The sequence below is a fragment of the Anthonomus grandis genome, chromosome 5 (assembly GCF_022605725.1).
Source record: "Anthonomus grandis grandis chromosome 5, icAntGran1.3, whole genome shotgun sequence".
Taxonomy (NCBI): Eukaryota; Metazoa; Arthropoda; class Insecta; order Coleoptera; family Curculionidae; genus Anthonomus; species Anthonomus grandis.
The window spans coordinates 19,568,933-19,586,179 of NC_065550.1; the positions used below are offsets into that span (position 1 = coordinate 19,568,933).

At 31.2% G+C, this 17,247-nt stretch overlaps 1 protein-coding gene across 1 annotated transcript in view; it reads left to right on the top strand.

The window, feature by feature from the left end:
* Positions 1 to 17,247, top strand: part of LOC126736840 (phosphatidylinositol 4-kinase beta) — a 109,805-nt gene that overhangs the window by 84,707 nt on the left and 7,851 nt on the right. The window contains exons 6-9 of the mRNA XM_050441392.1: positions 1,984 to 2,389; positions 4,268 to 5,097; positions 10,258 to 10,476; positions 10,533 to 10,786. Coding sequence (XP_050297349.1) covers positions 1,984 to 2,389; positions 4,268 to 5,097; positions 10,258 to 10,476; positions 10,533 to 10,786 — 1,709 coding nt within the window. The remainder of the gene's footprint in view (positions 1 to 1,983; positions 2,390 to 4,267; positions 5,098 to 10,257; positions 10,477 to 10,532; positions 10,787 to 17,247) is intronic.

Sequence of the window (17,247 nt, forward strand, 5' to 3'; positions counted from 1 at the left end):
GCATCGGCTCTAATTCCAACTGAAAAGTTTGCTCCACGCAAAATATAAATGAATTGTGTCAAATGCACAGGAGAGATAAAACTGTTGCAACATCGCAAAGTTTATTTAGGAATTTATGCAGGGTTCCCAGAAACTATCTAAAGGATTAATAAATATTTTAAAAAAATTAAATAATAAAAACCATTGCATTGGTATATATCCATCCACAAAACTATTTAATCTCATTTAAACAGAGGCGCGGCTATAATAAAACGTAATCGTAAAAGGGTGAACAACTCATAGGTTCGGCGGGTCAATAAATTAATTAATGTTTTATGTAGAAGATACTTTAAAATAAAAGTTAAAATACTGGCAAACGTGTAAGAAGACGATTTCTTTTAGACAGAGAGATTAGTGGTATTGCTTTGTAAGGACATCTTTATCAAATTTTAAGGATCCTTTTGAATTTGTAGTATGTATTCTAAGGGAACTCAGGGGAGACAAATCCAGAGACCTTTGAGATACAGAGAGAAAAGATTAGAAGAGCTCAAAAAATTATGCATAAGAAGATATTTTAGGTCTTCTCACCTTGATGTTTAATAAAGATAGATAACTTAAAGATCATATTTAAAAAGATGCAGAAGATGATTTATCGTTTAGAAAAAGATTTAGAATAAATTGTGAAGCATTTTTAACATATTTATTTTATATGTAACTGTTAAAATGTAGATTTGTTTACTACAAAAGTATTCTATAACCCTATTTACCTAGGACAGGAATTGAAAGGTACATTTTTAAATAGTTTAATTTTTAACTTATTTGGTATACTAAATATTGAGGTTAAGAGAATCTTAAAATTTCACTTCATATGTAATTTTTAACCCTTTAAACAAGATCTTTTGACACTTGCGAACAAGTTATAGTTTTTATAGTCGTTTCTATATCTGATTATAGGATTTGGAAATTCTCTATTTTTTAGAAATGACTATATCGAAAGCCCCCCTAATCTTAGATGGAGCACTTTCTTAAATCCCTAACTGAAAAGTTTTCCTACGCAAAATTTAAAATAAGTGTGTCAAATTCACGGGAGAGATAAAACCTTTGCAACATGGCAATGTTTATTTAGGAATGCAGGATTTCCAGTAACTATCTTAAGGGTCAATAAATATTTAAAAAAAAATCAAATAATTAAAACCATTGCATTTGTATATAAAATAACTAATAACTAGAAAAAGTATAAAACTACAAAACTATTTAATGTCATTTTAACAGAGGCGCGGTGAATAAAATATAATTTGTAGAAAGGTGAACAACTCATGGGCTGGGCGAGTCAATAAATAAATTCACGTTTCGATGATATTCTAAGACGATACTAATGATGATATTCTAAGGGAACTCAGAGGATCTAGGACTTGAATATTCTTTGCCTCTTTTAGTACCTATATTTAAAATTTTTCCATTGACAAAACTTAAAGGTCTTTCCTACTCTTCGACTATCTTTTGCGAACGATCCAAGCCATATATTCCATATCTGAGGCGTCATGGAATTGTTGTCGCTCCCTCGTCCTTAAGATGTAATCAGCTTACTGCAACTTTACTTTTAACCTTCTGTTATCGCAATTCTGTTGTTTTTTCTGAGATGTTTAGCAAAAATGATTCTGAAGTTTATTTCAGTAACCAGATTTTTTATTTGTAGCTTTTGAATATTTCATTGGGATATAGGAGCCACTTCCCATTTCATCTGTGCCACTTATATTTTTAAAAAAATTAATTACCTATAATGTAGGAGTTATAGTTAAACTTTTAATAAATCTGATAAAAAAATAAGACTTACTTTTTATAAAGGTTTTTCTAGCGCCACCTTATGATCCTCCTGTTTTGTGAAACACAACTGAAACAATATATTTCATCAAACAAATAGTATATTTTTTTTATTTTAATGCTTTATAATTAATAACAAAGTTTAATTATTTCAATCATTAAAGTTCTTTTTTTTTCTTATAGATGCAGAAAATCAATAGATTTTTCCCTTAAATGTGCCTGGCTGTTAGATGCTTACAGTACAGACGCAACAGTGCCATCAAAAAAGAAACCCCGTGGGATAAAACTCCGAAATTTGATACTTTCGGACGAGTTGAGACCTAAAAACCATCACCTTATCAACGACAAGATGGTCACCTCATTCACCGATAGACTCACGGTATCTGTACCATTGAAAAAGACACATCAACGTTCTCAAAGTGATGCTTCAGCATTACTGGGTTCAATCGAGCTAAACCCTACACCTACGAAATTATCTCTTGGAGATCTTAGTTCAGGACGAGCCTTCGACAATGGGTGTATGTGCTTTGAGAGTCGACGAAGCGTTGTAAATGATCTCAGGGGAGAAAAGACTGAATGTATTTGCCTGGTAAGTTCCAAAAGCCTGAATCTTCTATCTTCTGAAAACACAAGCACACTTGTAAGACTAAACTGATTTTGAACAATTTTACCTTTACAACCAGTAATTTTATTAAATGTCTTTATTACTGGGATAAAATGAAAGTAAAAAAACACTTATTGGGTTATAGGATATACAAATATGTGCAAGTTAACTTAAAATTATACGTGATTTACGTTATATATAAAAAACGTATTTATGGGTTACCTGAAATTTAATATCATTATCAATAGCAACAGTTGAAATTTGGATTTCATATCTATATGTTGATGATATATGTGGATTTATTTTCTGAAGAGTCTACCAATCTGGACAAGTTACAAATATTTATCCCAATATTTCATTTTGATATTGTTGGAATAGAAAATAGCGTTAAATTTTCTCAATTTTACCATATGTAAAAATCTCAAAAAGTTACAATTTTCTATTTACACAAGTGTCTAAGTCCACGCAAATAGTTCATGTAATTTGAACCATCAACATCAACATAAAATGGCTCCTTTTTTGTTGATATGTATACAGTTTAATTGATATACCGATATCTTAAACTAACTACAGACACGATACTAAATAAACTTAAACAATGTTCATATAACAACCATTATGATCCTAACATTCATACATTAATATTATTATAGAATTATTGTTAGTTTTAGCTTAACAAAAATGTTTACGCTAACTGTGTAGTAAATAATAGTATACCTCCATCCTTTTTATAAATCCATTCGTCATTAAAAAAAAAATTACTTTCTTAAGACACCAACCAGTATTTTCTTGGGAAGCCAACCTAACTTAACCTGTTTTAACCCTTTAGGACTTTGGAAAAAGTATCATATTATAAAAATAGGCATAACTTAAATGGACATGATACTTACCAATTTTACTTTAAGGGTAAAGATTAAGTTTAATTTGGGATTACATCTTATTAATAGTAAACACAAAATTGATACACTGTCCAATGCAAATTTATATTCATTAAAAAACTTTTTGGAATAAAGAAACTACGGGCTTGTAAAAAAGTTACTAGTGGGTTGTAATAAATACTTATTTACTGTCTTCTCTTTCGTTAATGCTTTTTAATTCTGATAGATTCTTTGCTTTAAATTCTTCTGAGGTTATTTTGAAGCCTAAATAGCTACAGTTCTGTATTTTTTACTTAATTTTTCTCTCTTACTCCTTTTTTTTATTTTTCATTTTGTCAAGGCTCTTGATTCTGGTTGCCTTTTTTTCTCCACCTTGATGCTCTGAAAATGTATTTTTCTGTCAAGACTGCATTTCGGTACATTTTTCTACCCCTACATTTTACCATCAACTTTTTTACTCAATTCTTGACTTTTATGGTGAAGCACCTCATATCTCAACCAGCCCAGTTGAATTTACTTAACACTCAACTATAGAAGTAACTGACAAGATGATGAAGCAGAGCTTTTGTAAGGTGGTAAAATCCCTAACTGTCGTTTACTTACCAATAAAAGCAGCTCATGCATCAGATACTGTAGCATCCAACTGTCCAGGTATCTATAACTTAAATTGTAATACATTCAGTGGTTTTTACATAAGTCGTACTTGTAGACCATTGGAAGAAAGAGTATCAGAACATCTTGCCAAAACTACTTCTGCTTTTGGTAAACATATCAGATCCTCCCACAGGATCCTATATTCCTTTACAAAGAAAATTAAACTGATTAATAATACTCTCAAATATAATAATAATTATTCGTTCTTGTTAATTTTTGATTTATATAAAGGAATTGAGTAAATACAATAATAGATAAATAATTAATGTAGTAACTTCGCAATTACATCAAACTTTGTAATATTGTATTTTAACTCTATTAATTTATTTAGGCGCCGAGGCTGAAACCAGAACTGGAATTCACGCAGGCGCTAATCCTAATTGGTAAACTGTTAAGTTCCATACCTACAAAAGAAGCGAAAACTACAAGGCTGGTAGCGGAACTGACCACATTAAATCTCAATCTTCCCGCCAGAGTATGGCTTCCACTCAATTCGGTGTCTCATCACTTCGTTGTCAGGATACCGCCCCAAGTGGCCGCCGTTTTAAACTCAAAAGATAAAGCACCTTATATTATTTATCTGGAGGTGGTTGAGGTTGACGATATCTACAGTTCCCCGGTTCCTAGTAAAATAATGAGTTCCCTAAGGCATACTAAATCTGAGGAAAATTTAAAACATGACACGCTATCTTTATCTGCGATCAGCGTGTGCGGCAGTTGTTACGATGATAACGATCCAGAATGGAGCCAGGAGGATGATGAAATATCCGAACAGTATACGCAATTGAAGAAAACAGTTGACAGAGACACGATATCGCAGATGAGTCAAGATTCTAGCGATTCTGGATTACCTCCTATGTCTATACCTGCCAGTGAGATCCGCAGAAGGTTATCTGATTTCTTCCATGAAGAAAAGAATAAGCAGTTTACGCATGATCCCGAGGATCCTTCTGCTGCTGTTTTAAAAGAGCCTTGGCAAGATAAGGAGACCCGGATACGAGAAACTTCGCCTTATGGACATCTCGCAAATTGGAAACTTTTGTCTTGTATTGTTAAATGTGGCGACGATTTGAGGCAAGAACTTATGGCTTTCCAGTTATTGTCAGTGTTTCAGAAAATATGGGAAATGGAGCATGTGCCACTGTGGGTCCATCCATACAGGTAAGCATTTATCACTTAACTAATGTTTTATACTCTGTACAAATGAGCAAGCATCTTACGTCACGGATGCAGCTGGAAGCACTGCTGTCAGAAAGGAATTAAACAGTTTTAGAGGATGACTATAATTATACTGGAGGTTTTGCATTCGATTGGAGAGAAAGTAACTTAACTAATCTTCTAGAGATTTTTAGTTATCAATTAGTGATTAAAATTCTAGTGAGATTGTACGTCTACTTACAAAAAAAAAACTCTATAGTGATGTAATAAGTTTTATATTAATAACGTCGGCTTTACAGTTTTTCGTTTTGTTGCAATGGAATGAAATATGCTTCTTTCTTGATTATACGGTTCAATTTTTTGGCCATTATGACAATAACAGGACAACCATTAACTCTTCTCATTGTCTCTTTATAATTTGTTGCCATAATAGATTTTTTTAGTTTTTTGTTAAGATAAAAAATGCATAAATAGTAAAAATAATTAGTAAAAGCAATAATATATCTTACTTCAAAGTTCCGTAAATAGTACTTACTTTGTTCATACATGAAATAAATATAATTATGAATAGCATTTGTATGATCTAAGATTATTAATTTGCTAATTATTTTAATTATTTTTTATTTTCTAGGTGAACTTATAGATACATTGTTATTTATTTTCTGGGAAGTTTTGCTGACCGTGGAAACATTTAATTTTATACCTGCATGCTAAAAAATTGTAATTTTTATAATAATACATTTATTATTTATAATTTTATTATTATACAAACTTAATTAAATTTTTTTAAAAAATAATCCTAAATTATTTCTTCAACAAGTAAAATTTGACTTGTTTGAGACAGCTGTGAGAGGTATGAGAGATAGCAATTTAAAGGCTTATGCATTCTTAAAAAAAACTTGCTGAAAGCTTACTGCTTAGGGATTTTACCTGCTTTTAATAAAAATATATTTCACTTTAACATAACTATACTAAATCGCTAAACATACTACCAAAATATTTGCTGACTCTACAAAACTAAACCAACGTGTATATCGTCACATTGTCATTAATTCAGATTGGCATGGGGTTGTTCCCGCGTTAAGTAACGGAAAAAGGTAGCTCACTTGTACAGAATATTATAAGAATGGAAGAATAGCTCGGTTGTCCGATTCTAAAACTCAGTAACTGACATTTTTGCCAAAATCGAGTTCTACTGATTTTATTGTTGCTCGGTTTTGTTATTTTAAATACAAAGCAGTCCATATATAATAAGTAAAGGTTATTAATTTCTGTCGCCTTGCTAATAAAAGTAACTAATAAAACCTATATCAAAACCATGTAACTGCTAAATAGTTACTTGGTTTTAGTAGTTATTATGTTTTGATTTATAATATAATAAATATTTATTAATGGGTTACAGATTTCAGGTTCAAATTTCTTGAAACTGATCCCGTAAATATGTAAATTGGACTAGAGGTAGAAAATAGGTTAAGAAACAAAGGTTATACAAGGTGTTCCAGGACCAAGTGTACATACTTACACCACCTTAAGTATGTACATTTAATTCCAGGACTAGACTAAAATATTTAAATATTTGTTTCCTTTGTAAATATACATCCTGTAGATTTGATGTTGGTATTTCTTTGAACTGTTTATAACACTACAATAAATTAGGAACAAAATTTTTGGAAAAAACTTTTCCATACATTTTTTTAAATTTAATTCATATTGTATATACTTTTTATGTAAACATATGTTTTACATGGATAGAAGTGATGTTTTCAATAACTTAAATCATGAAAATATAAAAAAGTGGCTTAATTTTTATCAGGCTTGGGCTTTGGCTCTGGCGCTTGGACATTTTTTACCATAGTACCTTTTTAGACAATATTTAATTAATTCTTATATAATTCACATTAAGTAACTATCAGGTTTCTATTATTTAAATTTTCTTTTAACACATTTCAAATTTTTACAACGACAAACACTAAAGTATCCAGTAAATTCAAATAAATAAATATTATTAAAATCTTACAAATAAAAACTATACCGACGCAATGTAAGTAAAAAAATATCAATACTTTATTATGGGGAATTTTTAATATTCATACCATCAGCATTTATACACTTTTCAGCACGTTTATGCAAATTTAAAATGGAACTTCTTACGGTTAGCCTTAATGTGTTAAGGCTAACTTCAGTGCAATAGGTATTATGGCAGTCTATTAATTGCTGCCTGTTTTCTTTTGAAACACAATAAACCTTTTCTTTTAAATAACCCCACAAAAAATTGTCTACTAGGTTTAAGTCAGGGGATTTTGGAGGCTAAAAAACCGACCCACCCTGCCCAATTTAACGATCTCAAAATTTGATGATTTTAAAATTCCTTGACCCAGACATGGGAATTTCGTGTATTAAAAACCCAAAAACATTCAAGAACAAAATTCAAGAAAGCGTCCTCTATGCGCTTATGCCATTGCGAAAAAGTAAATCTAGATAGGTCTCCCTCTTGTAATCTTTATACATGTTAGATATGATACGAGTATTAATTTGCTTTGTGAAGCACACGCCATACACGTGTTGGTGGTGATATTAATTGAGCACCTATTCTTCTCTAACAATTATTGTCTTAAGATTTTCACGCACAGTTTCCAAAAGGTTTTTTTTCTAAGATCTTCATTTGAAGCTCCCTCCACGTGAAGATCAGTAGAGGAAAACCGACCGTTTTCTCTTGAATAATTAAAAACTTTTGATTGAAAAAGTTTGGTGATTTGGTATTCTTCGTCTTGGAAAACGCCCTTCATATTACTTGACCTCTTCCATTATTGTCACAATATCCGTAGCCAAAAAGAATATCTGCATAATCAGCACTTAAAATAGTACCATTTTTTAATTCACAATAAGACGTTGGTTAAGACTTTACTTATTTTTGACGAGTTGTTAGTTTGAAAAGGGTCCAAAATAGGTAAAGCAATAATAAAGAATATAACAACATCATTCATTAACAAAAACCAAAATCAAATCTCCAGTCCGACCCTGGAATTGAATTTTTGTAGGTACACTTCTAGCTAAAGTTGTACTATTCTATTATGCCAGCAAAATTTCATTTCATTTAAAAAAATATTAGCTATTGACAAAGCTGCAGAGGTTTTTTGTTTATGCAAAAATAACAAAACCACCTGTATATTCGCAATAAAGTCGTATTGACCAGTTTAAGCGCTCAATTCTTGAATAGCTAGATGTCCCCTATCACCATGTTAAGTATGTATGTACATTTGGTCCTGGCACAGCATGTATAGGGCGGAGGTGTGCTTAGGCTCAGGGGGTGGCAGCCACCTCTTCTAGGGGATTAAAAATATAAAACTATATAAAAATAACAGAAATCGACACATGAATAGATTATAAACAAAGTAGCTCCTTATAACATACATACAGGGTGTTCATTTGAAAACTTTTCACCACGGATTTATCGAAAACCACTGTTAAAAAAAAAACGCCGAAATACGTCAAAAGGTTTGTCAAGGGGGACAACTTTCTAACCTAAAATTACTTCACCCCCTTTCACTCTCTGCCCCCCAGGATCATCCCCTTGAAAATTTGAAATGGCAAGGGGTATCGAGTAATAGTTTGTTTAAAAGGTCTTTCGAAGTCTTTTATTTTGACGTTTGATTTTTTTAAATCGGTCGATTCGTTTTCGAGAAAATTAGAAAAATCTTTGTTTATCTTAATTTGTTCAGATAGAAAACAAAAACATGAAAATATAGGTTTTTATTTCAATAGGTGCTCAAAATGTTGCCCGTTTTTGGCCAAACAATGATATAGGCGATGTTCAAATTCCTGCCGGACATTTTCAAAAACATGTTGTGGGGTATCATGGCAGCTGTCGATGATGCGTTGACGAAGTTCATCCAAACTTTCAGGTTGGGGAGTAAACACAATAGATTCCAAATGACCCCATAGAAAAAAGTCGGCGTTATATCAGGAGATCTAGCAGGCCATTCTATAGGCCCCCTTCGCTCTATCCATTTATCTGGAAACTCGTCCAGAATTTTCGTCATCCATGTGGTTATCTGATACGACTCTCTTGAGGTCACCGAAATCGATTCGCGTTTTTGCCGGATTGTCGCATCTGGGTTAGAATATTTTGTGACATAACCTTTTTTCAAATGTATAGCATTTAATATGAGATGATTTAAAAATATACGTAAGCATAATCAAGCCCATTTAATAATGTGACTGATGTCTTTCCTAGTTAGACGGTAATTATTACTTAGATGGTTAGAAATATTATTAATTTTATGGAGCGGTTCAGCCCTCGTATATAGTTTATCCGCTTGCTGTGCACAGACTAAATTTTTTATCTGTCTCCACAGATATTAGTCTAAAGGATAAAGGATTTAAATCCAGCGTACAAGTGGCGAGGCCAGTAAACACTATAAAATTAAAAGAGAACATTTTCAATTCGAATTTACCTCTAAAACCCTTTACCTTTATCTCGTTATCTGAAAAAATATTTGATATGGCAACATTTTATATGGAAAAAAAATGTTTTTGTAAATTTCTCCACTAAGGAAACATTCAAGGGTTAAAATGTTTACGAAATGAGTGACAATTTTAATCTAAAATGTAATATCATATTTATTTTACTTTCAGATAGGATTAGTTTCAAAAATCACTATTTTTTTGGGAGTTTTCCTCACTAAGGGTTCTTTTTAAGCGTTAAAACAATCTACAGATGTGGGTTGTAAGAATGAAAAAAAAACAGACATTAACAAGGTTGTTCTATAAATCCGTAAAGTTTCCATTTAAATTATTCAAACAAAATGTTGTGGCTAATGCAATTTAGACTCTTATTTCTTTTCATTGTTGTAAAACTTCAATTACTGTATTTATAATGGGATAGCTGAGCTGCGTGTTATCATAGAAAATGTCTGAAAATGAAAGGCTGATTATTCTATTTCATGCAATTCTTTAATTTAAACATTCAAAGGACTTGTTTAAATAAAATAATCTTTTTTAATCTTCAAATAATATTACAACTGCTTTCATCTCATTTTTTGTTGACACTGAAGATGGTCTTTGGACCGAGAAGTTGTTGAAACTGAAATAATTGCTCGCAATACGAAAATCAGCCATTCATTTCGAACATTGTATTTATTCTTAATTTAAAATTAATTTTAGGATATTGGTTTTGTCCGATGATAGCGGCTTAATTGAGCCAATTTTAAATACCGTTTCGCTTCATCAAATCAAGAAACATTGCCAACTTTCGTTACTTCAGTATTTTAAGAATGAGTACGGACCTGAAACTTCGGAAGCGTTTTTAACTGCTCAAAAGAACTTCGTGCAGAGCTGTGCCGCATATTGTTTGATTTGTTATTTGATACAAGTTAAAGATCGGTAGGTTGTATACATTTTTAGTTATTGTTTAATTTATTAATAAGTTTTTTTTGTAGGCATAATGGCAATATCTTGCTCAAAAGTGACGGTCATTTGATCCATATCGATTTCGGGTTTATTTTATCAACTTCGCCTAAAAATTTGGGTTTTGAAAAGTCGCCGTTTAAACTGACTCCTGAGTTTGTGGAGGTTATGGGAGGTGAACATTCGGACATGTTTGAATACTTTAAAATCCTGATTCTTCAGGGTCTTATCGCGGCCAGGAAGCATCAGGGGATGATCATCGATTTGGTGGAGATTATGAGATCTGGTAAGTAGAAAAAGAAATATTTAAAGAAATTTGTATATGAACCTCATTTAGTTAACAGTGCAATCCATTTGAGCTAAAAGTTTAATCGCTCCTTCAGTTTTAAGTGGTTTTAAATATTTGCGTATTTCTGTAGTTTGACACTCTCGTCAGAAATACTTATCTGAATCCGATCCAATCAATCATTTATCTTTATTTATTTAAATTGATATTAACTTTTTCTCATTATTTCTTGCATGAGCATGTATGGACTTGATTTAAAAAACAATCTCTCCACTGCGCTTGTAGTCCCTAGATACCTAATCATAATTTCAATACAAAAGACACTAGTTTCAGAGAAAGAGTGTCTGAGCATAATTTACGTTTTCTCAAAATAATTGTTAATACAGATGTATTATAATATAATATGTAATATTATGTATACTTTTCACTAACGATTAAAGGTTTTATTATACTTTTATTTGTTGTTTGCCACATATTTATGCAGTATTTTATAGTTTCTACTCCTCAAAAACTGCTTTGATTAACAGAATTTATAAATAAGATTTTAATTGATACGTATTTTAGACGGACAATACTCTAAACAATGTTGGTCCTGCTATTTAAAAATGCAGATTTGTATTTGAAGTCGTTGTTTCACAGGAAATAAATGGTAGCACTCGATTTGACTTATGAATATAATTGAAAATATTCTAAAAAGTGAAAAATAAATATCAAAACGCGTTTAAGGTTTTATTAATAAGGTTAAAATAATAATAATAATAATAATAATAATAAATCGTCTTTATTTAACCAACCCTGCAAATTACCGTATTTGCCTAAACATGCGAAGATTAGCTCAAAGCTACTCTTTATCTCTTAACCTATCCCTAATAATTGGGAGTTTTTTTCTATAATTATCCAGTAACTGTAAAATCTCGAAATGGCTGCTTTTTCGATTAGCCATAAATTTCTCGAGTCAGGTCAAAGCTATTTTCCGAATGATAAATGATTTCGGAGTCGTTAAATTATGTCATTAAGTTTAATTATGGCCGTAAAGATTGGATTAACTTAGTTGGCAATGCTCAACTAATCTATTGAAAGTAAAACACATGAAGCAGGAAGAATTTATCTCGATAAATTGTGATATGAACACACCATCAAAATAGAATGGCTACACATAAAATGGGTTAGGTATTCCAATAATAAACCCGAATCTATTTCTATAAAGAAACTACGAGATAATTTTCCTTTTAATATGATTTATATTGCAAAAACTTGGTAAAAGGGAAGACGACCTAATTTGTGCAATGTTGCCTTTTCTAAATTAAACTTCAAAGGTTGCTTAAATTGTTTCAGCAAGTGACGATTAATATAATTTCAGTAACTGTTAAAAAATGTCAATTCTTTTTGGTTAGTTCCAGTGGACATTTCGCATAAATCTTTTCTGTTAAAATTATGTTTTTAACAAAAAAGTTGAACCTTTGAAACTGACACTGGTGGGCTTCTGAGCCCTGCATTCAGTGAATTGTGTTTTAATTTTATTTATAGTATTTTTTTATTTATATTAATTTTAAACCTAAATATCCCATTGAACTGCCCAAAAATATAGCAGGAAATAAGAAAACATTTAAATGTTATAATACATTTTTATTATTGTTTCATATTTTTTTATTTAAATTAATTTTCCAGTCAACAGTTGAAATTTTTTATCTTTTTTAATAGACGTTTTTACGCTATACTCATAGACTAGCTAATATCTAATGAAAAGATTTATCCAATTCAATAGCCGGAAACATATTGTTAGTTTTAAAGAAAGAGGTGTGCTTTTGTTTGAGTAGGTTAGGTACAGCTGAACACAAGTTAATATACAAGAGTAGTTTCTTGATAGACTAACAAAAGAATATGATAGCAATCCTTTTACGTCATAACAAATAAGTTATAATATTTCAATAAAAAATATAAATTTAACGACTGTTTAAAAAAGCTGAAAGTAAAGCATTTTTAGGCTTTTTTACTGTTTCAAAACATCGATAACGACTCAATTTTCTATGACAATTTGACTTTCTAACATTATATAAACGTGCTTAAAGCTATAAGTTCAAATAACACATGTTTTCGTTATGAAGGAAAATAATGCAGAAACAAATCTATAATTCTAAAAATCTAATAATTAGCCTCTTTTCAAATAATCGTCTATTTGTCCGAATTTCACGTCACTGATTTTTAATGTTTTTGATTTTCCAAACACATATTGTATTTTAGCAGTTGGTTATTACATTGATAGAAAATTTTGAGTTCATAGAATTTGATTGGAAATTCATTAATTAATTTATTTTAATATTGACGTTCAGGATTTTAACATTTATTATTTGGAAACAATTTTGGATTGTTTTTGGGAAAATGTACCCAAATTAAAAAGTGTACCAAGGCTATAAAGTGGCTGCACAAAAAAAATTGGGTTACTGTCAGCATAGTATAGCAAAATAAACAAGCCAAAATGGTATTCTATGGAATAATTTATAATAATTATATAATCTGTAAAATGCCCTCTAATTAAGCCTACAAAAACAACGTGATTTTTTTTTTGAGATTAATACGTCGACATCCGACCATTTTATTTTATCATCGTGATAATTAAAAATAAAAAATACTTAAAAGAAATGTTATATTTGTTTATACTGTATGAACGCAACGCATCCCAGAGCTGCGGCGGATACGTCAATCTAGTCAAATAGATTAGCTCTTGGAATTTTAGTTCGCGGAAGCGGAATGCGCGATGTGTCTGCGCCGAATTTTATAAAAATGGTAATTCTGCCACTATTGCACGAAGAAATTTCTGCAATGTTCGATGTTTACGTCCCTTAAATAAATGATGCACCAAACATTCCACTCATTCAGAATTAAGTGAACAAGTTTGAGGAGAGAGTTATTGAGAATAGAAGAGAACCTGGAACAACGGATTAATCAGTCTGTGTGCGTGCTCTGAACGTGCATCGATCATCGCTACACCGCATTTTGCTCTAAGGCTGCACTCTTATAAAATTCAATGGTGCAAGAGTTAAAGATCCACCATGCCATTCAGAGGCTAGAATTACAAAGGTTTACCAAGATCTTCTTATTCTCGGATGAAGCTCATCTTCACCTTAATGCGCACATAAACCAGCAGAACTGTAGCTATTGGAGTGCAACCAATCCCAAATGTAAGCATCAGAAACCCTTTCATTCGCTAAAAGTTATAGTATGGGAGCGTCCTTTTACAGTCAATTCAGAGGGTTATGTGAGGATGTAAGATGAGGTTTTGTTGCCTGAACTGCGGAATTTTTCTGCCATTATAATGAAAGAAGATGGTTGCAGAAAGATGCCAATTTATGCTTGGCATGAATTGGCTCCCTCGCAGTCCTGCAGATTTGAGTCCTATGGACTTTTTCCTCTGAGGCTTCATCAAATCTAAAGTCTTCATTAATAAACCAACTTCCCTGGCGCAGTTAAAACCAAATATTCGTGGGCCATAAATGTGAGCCATCATGGAGCCTATTTGCCAAGCCGTCATCAGAAATGTTAATTTGATATTGAATGAGTGTCACGAACGCGAGGAAAAACATTTGGGCGATATTATTTTTAAGAAATCAATTCCCAAAGTGTGTTTTAATAATTATGAATTTCTTTTTTCGATAAACGCCTTATTTTATTTTTTATCGATTTTTGAAATATAATATTTCTTTTGAGACACCAACTATTGTTCAATCAACTATATCTACTACATATAATGAATAAATATAGTACACTAATTAGTTATTAGTTTAATTACGCAGTATATACAGATCCAATTACTTGATAATTTACAAACACTTGATAAAATAATTATATTATAATAAAAATAAAGAATAGAAACTGTTATAAAATTACATTATTAGAGGTTATTTATTAGATGTAATTAAGATTTTGCTTCAGTGACGGTTTTCTTTCTTTACAAGTGCCATAACTACGACTGGAAAGAAAACCACTTATTTATCACATAATCCATATTATGAAAAGCCCAGGATGACAATCGTTTAAATACAACACCAAGAAACTTTATGCTTTTATCGTTATGATTTGATTTTATTTCGCTCAGACTAAACGCCATTATTTTCGTTTTTTTGTACGTTTCAAATAAGCCCATTTATCTTAAACTATTCTTGAGGTCTCGACGTCATCCCCAAATCTGCCATCACACTGTGTCCTTAATTATATCCTTATTCCAGTTCACAGCGGTCGCATCATCTGCGAATAGAAGGCAGGGCTCAATAAGGGCTTAATAAAGATAAGGAAGAGTATTGGCCACCCTGTAACAACAGTAGCTATGTTTGATTTGAGGCCATTTATTTCAACATATTGTTGATGATCTTGCAAGACTTTTTAGGATATTTTTTATTTAATTGTAAAAACTCACTTGTACCTATTTGATTTTATTTAATCGAATTAAGAATATATTTTTAAATAGGTATAAAATTGCAACTTACCCGTGCCAGAGATGTTTCTGTGTCTATATGTTTTTTTTATTTACACATTTTTTTTGTCCTCTAAACTAAGCATCAATCACTACAACTTGATGATTAGACATTTCTGGATCTGTGAAAGAGCTGTGGTCATCTCTGGCTTTATTGAAAATGATCAGAATATTACGTATGCAGTTGTTCTATCTAGTAGCCTCTGTAATGGCGCTAAAAGATTTTAATGAAGAAACTTATTTAGTTAGTCTGCCGTATTAAACTTTAAAGTCTCCCGTTATTATGTCAGACTTTTTTTTGAGCGTTTAAAATACAAAATAACATATTTCCAAATAAATATTTTAATGGTAACAAATAAAGAGTTTTTATTAAAGACTAGGTATAAGGCATACACCTATGTGCGTTATTGAGTAGTCTTAAATTTAATTAAAAAGAGGGCTCTGTTAGTCGCAGAATAGTAGGGGATAATTAAACAAGATATATTCAGAAGAAATTGCTTATTATTACCTTAGCAGATCGCTTTCGGCGTATGAGCCATTATCAGTGCTGATTGTCAAATACCATTCAACCATAAATATAGAAGGGTAATAACGTCCTTCCTTTTTTAAATATTGTACATCCTCCTGCATTTAGTGTGTGTTAAATGGAATCTTAAATGTTTTTAAAATTATTTTAATTTGTGACAATGCTTTTTCCACTATATGGAACTCCTTCCTGTGCGTAACTGACAATTAAGACTGATGATGGCTCAAACTCTGAAAGCGTTCTGCTAAACAAATAATAAACTATCAATATACGGGGTGATTAATGGTTGATGGTACCTTAGACGTTTACGGAGAACGGAAAATATTTTTTTTTTGAAAATTTGGCAACATGGGTTTTAGCTGATGATCTAACGATTAAAAATATTTTTAGCGATGCAGCGTTGTCGCTTATACCAAAAAGTAGTAGCAACTTTGTTATTTTAAATGGAATACCCTGTATATTTTTTTATTTTTCGATCCGCTATCACTTTATGTTTGTTTCTGTATAAGGTGTTCCTATACCTATCTTTAGTGGTTTTCGAGAAATTAATTATTTTCTTTATTTTTTGACGAAAACATAAATCCAAATAAATTTGTATTACTACGGCACTGGAACGCGCAGAACCTTGAAATTATAAACGTAATTTATGGAAGTATTGTATATTATTTTTCACTATGAAAATTTGTTCTACGTTATACAGGGTTGCTCAAAATTAGTGATTTTACCGCTAGATACAAAAATGGTAAAAAGTGCATTTTTTTAAATGGAACACCCTGTATATTATAACATATTCTAAAAGGAAATTAAAATCCCTGTCTAAAGAGGTATTATGTTCCTATATCGAAGTCGTTCGGTTTCGGAAATAAAAGCAATTTTCTGTAAAAATCGGAATATTTTGACATATTTGCTTTAGTTGGCCATGAAAGGTCATGATGAAACAATGCTATGCTATTGATGTTTGACAGTGACATTCAGTTGATTAATAGTAAATACGCTTGGGTGTTTTTTTAAAATAGTGACCTAAAAATTCATTAAAATGGAAAGAAATAGTTATTCAAATGAAGTTTTGATGAATCTATTTATTATTCATGGACAATGTGACAAAATTGTAGCAAGAACATACAGAAAGTTCAAAGAAATGTACCCGAATTTACAAAAAATGGATAAAAGAAAATTTGTGCGAATATAAAATAACTTTATACAATTTGGTTCACAACTTAAAAATGATACAAGTTTGCCCAAGCCTGTAACGTCTGATGAGGACAACATCGTGAATGTTTTAGCCTAACTTATTATTCTGTGCAAAGAATTCTGAACGACAATAATATGCATCCCTTTAAATATTCAAAAGTTCATCAGCTGAAACGCGCATTCAATATTGTGAGATACTTCTGACACGCACTCAAGAGGATCCAAACTTTCTAAAAAAAATAATATGGACAGACGAAGCAAAGTTTTCTAGAGAAG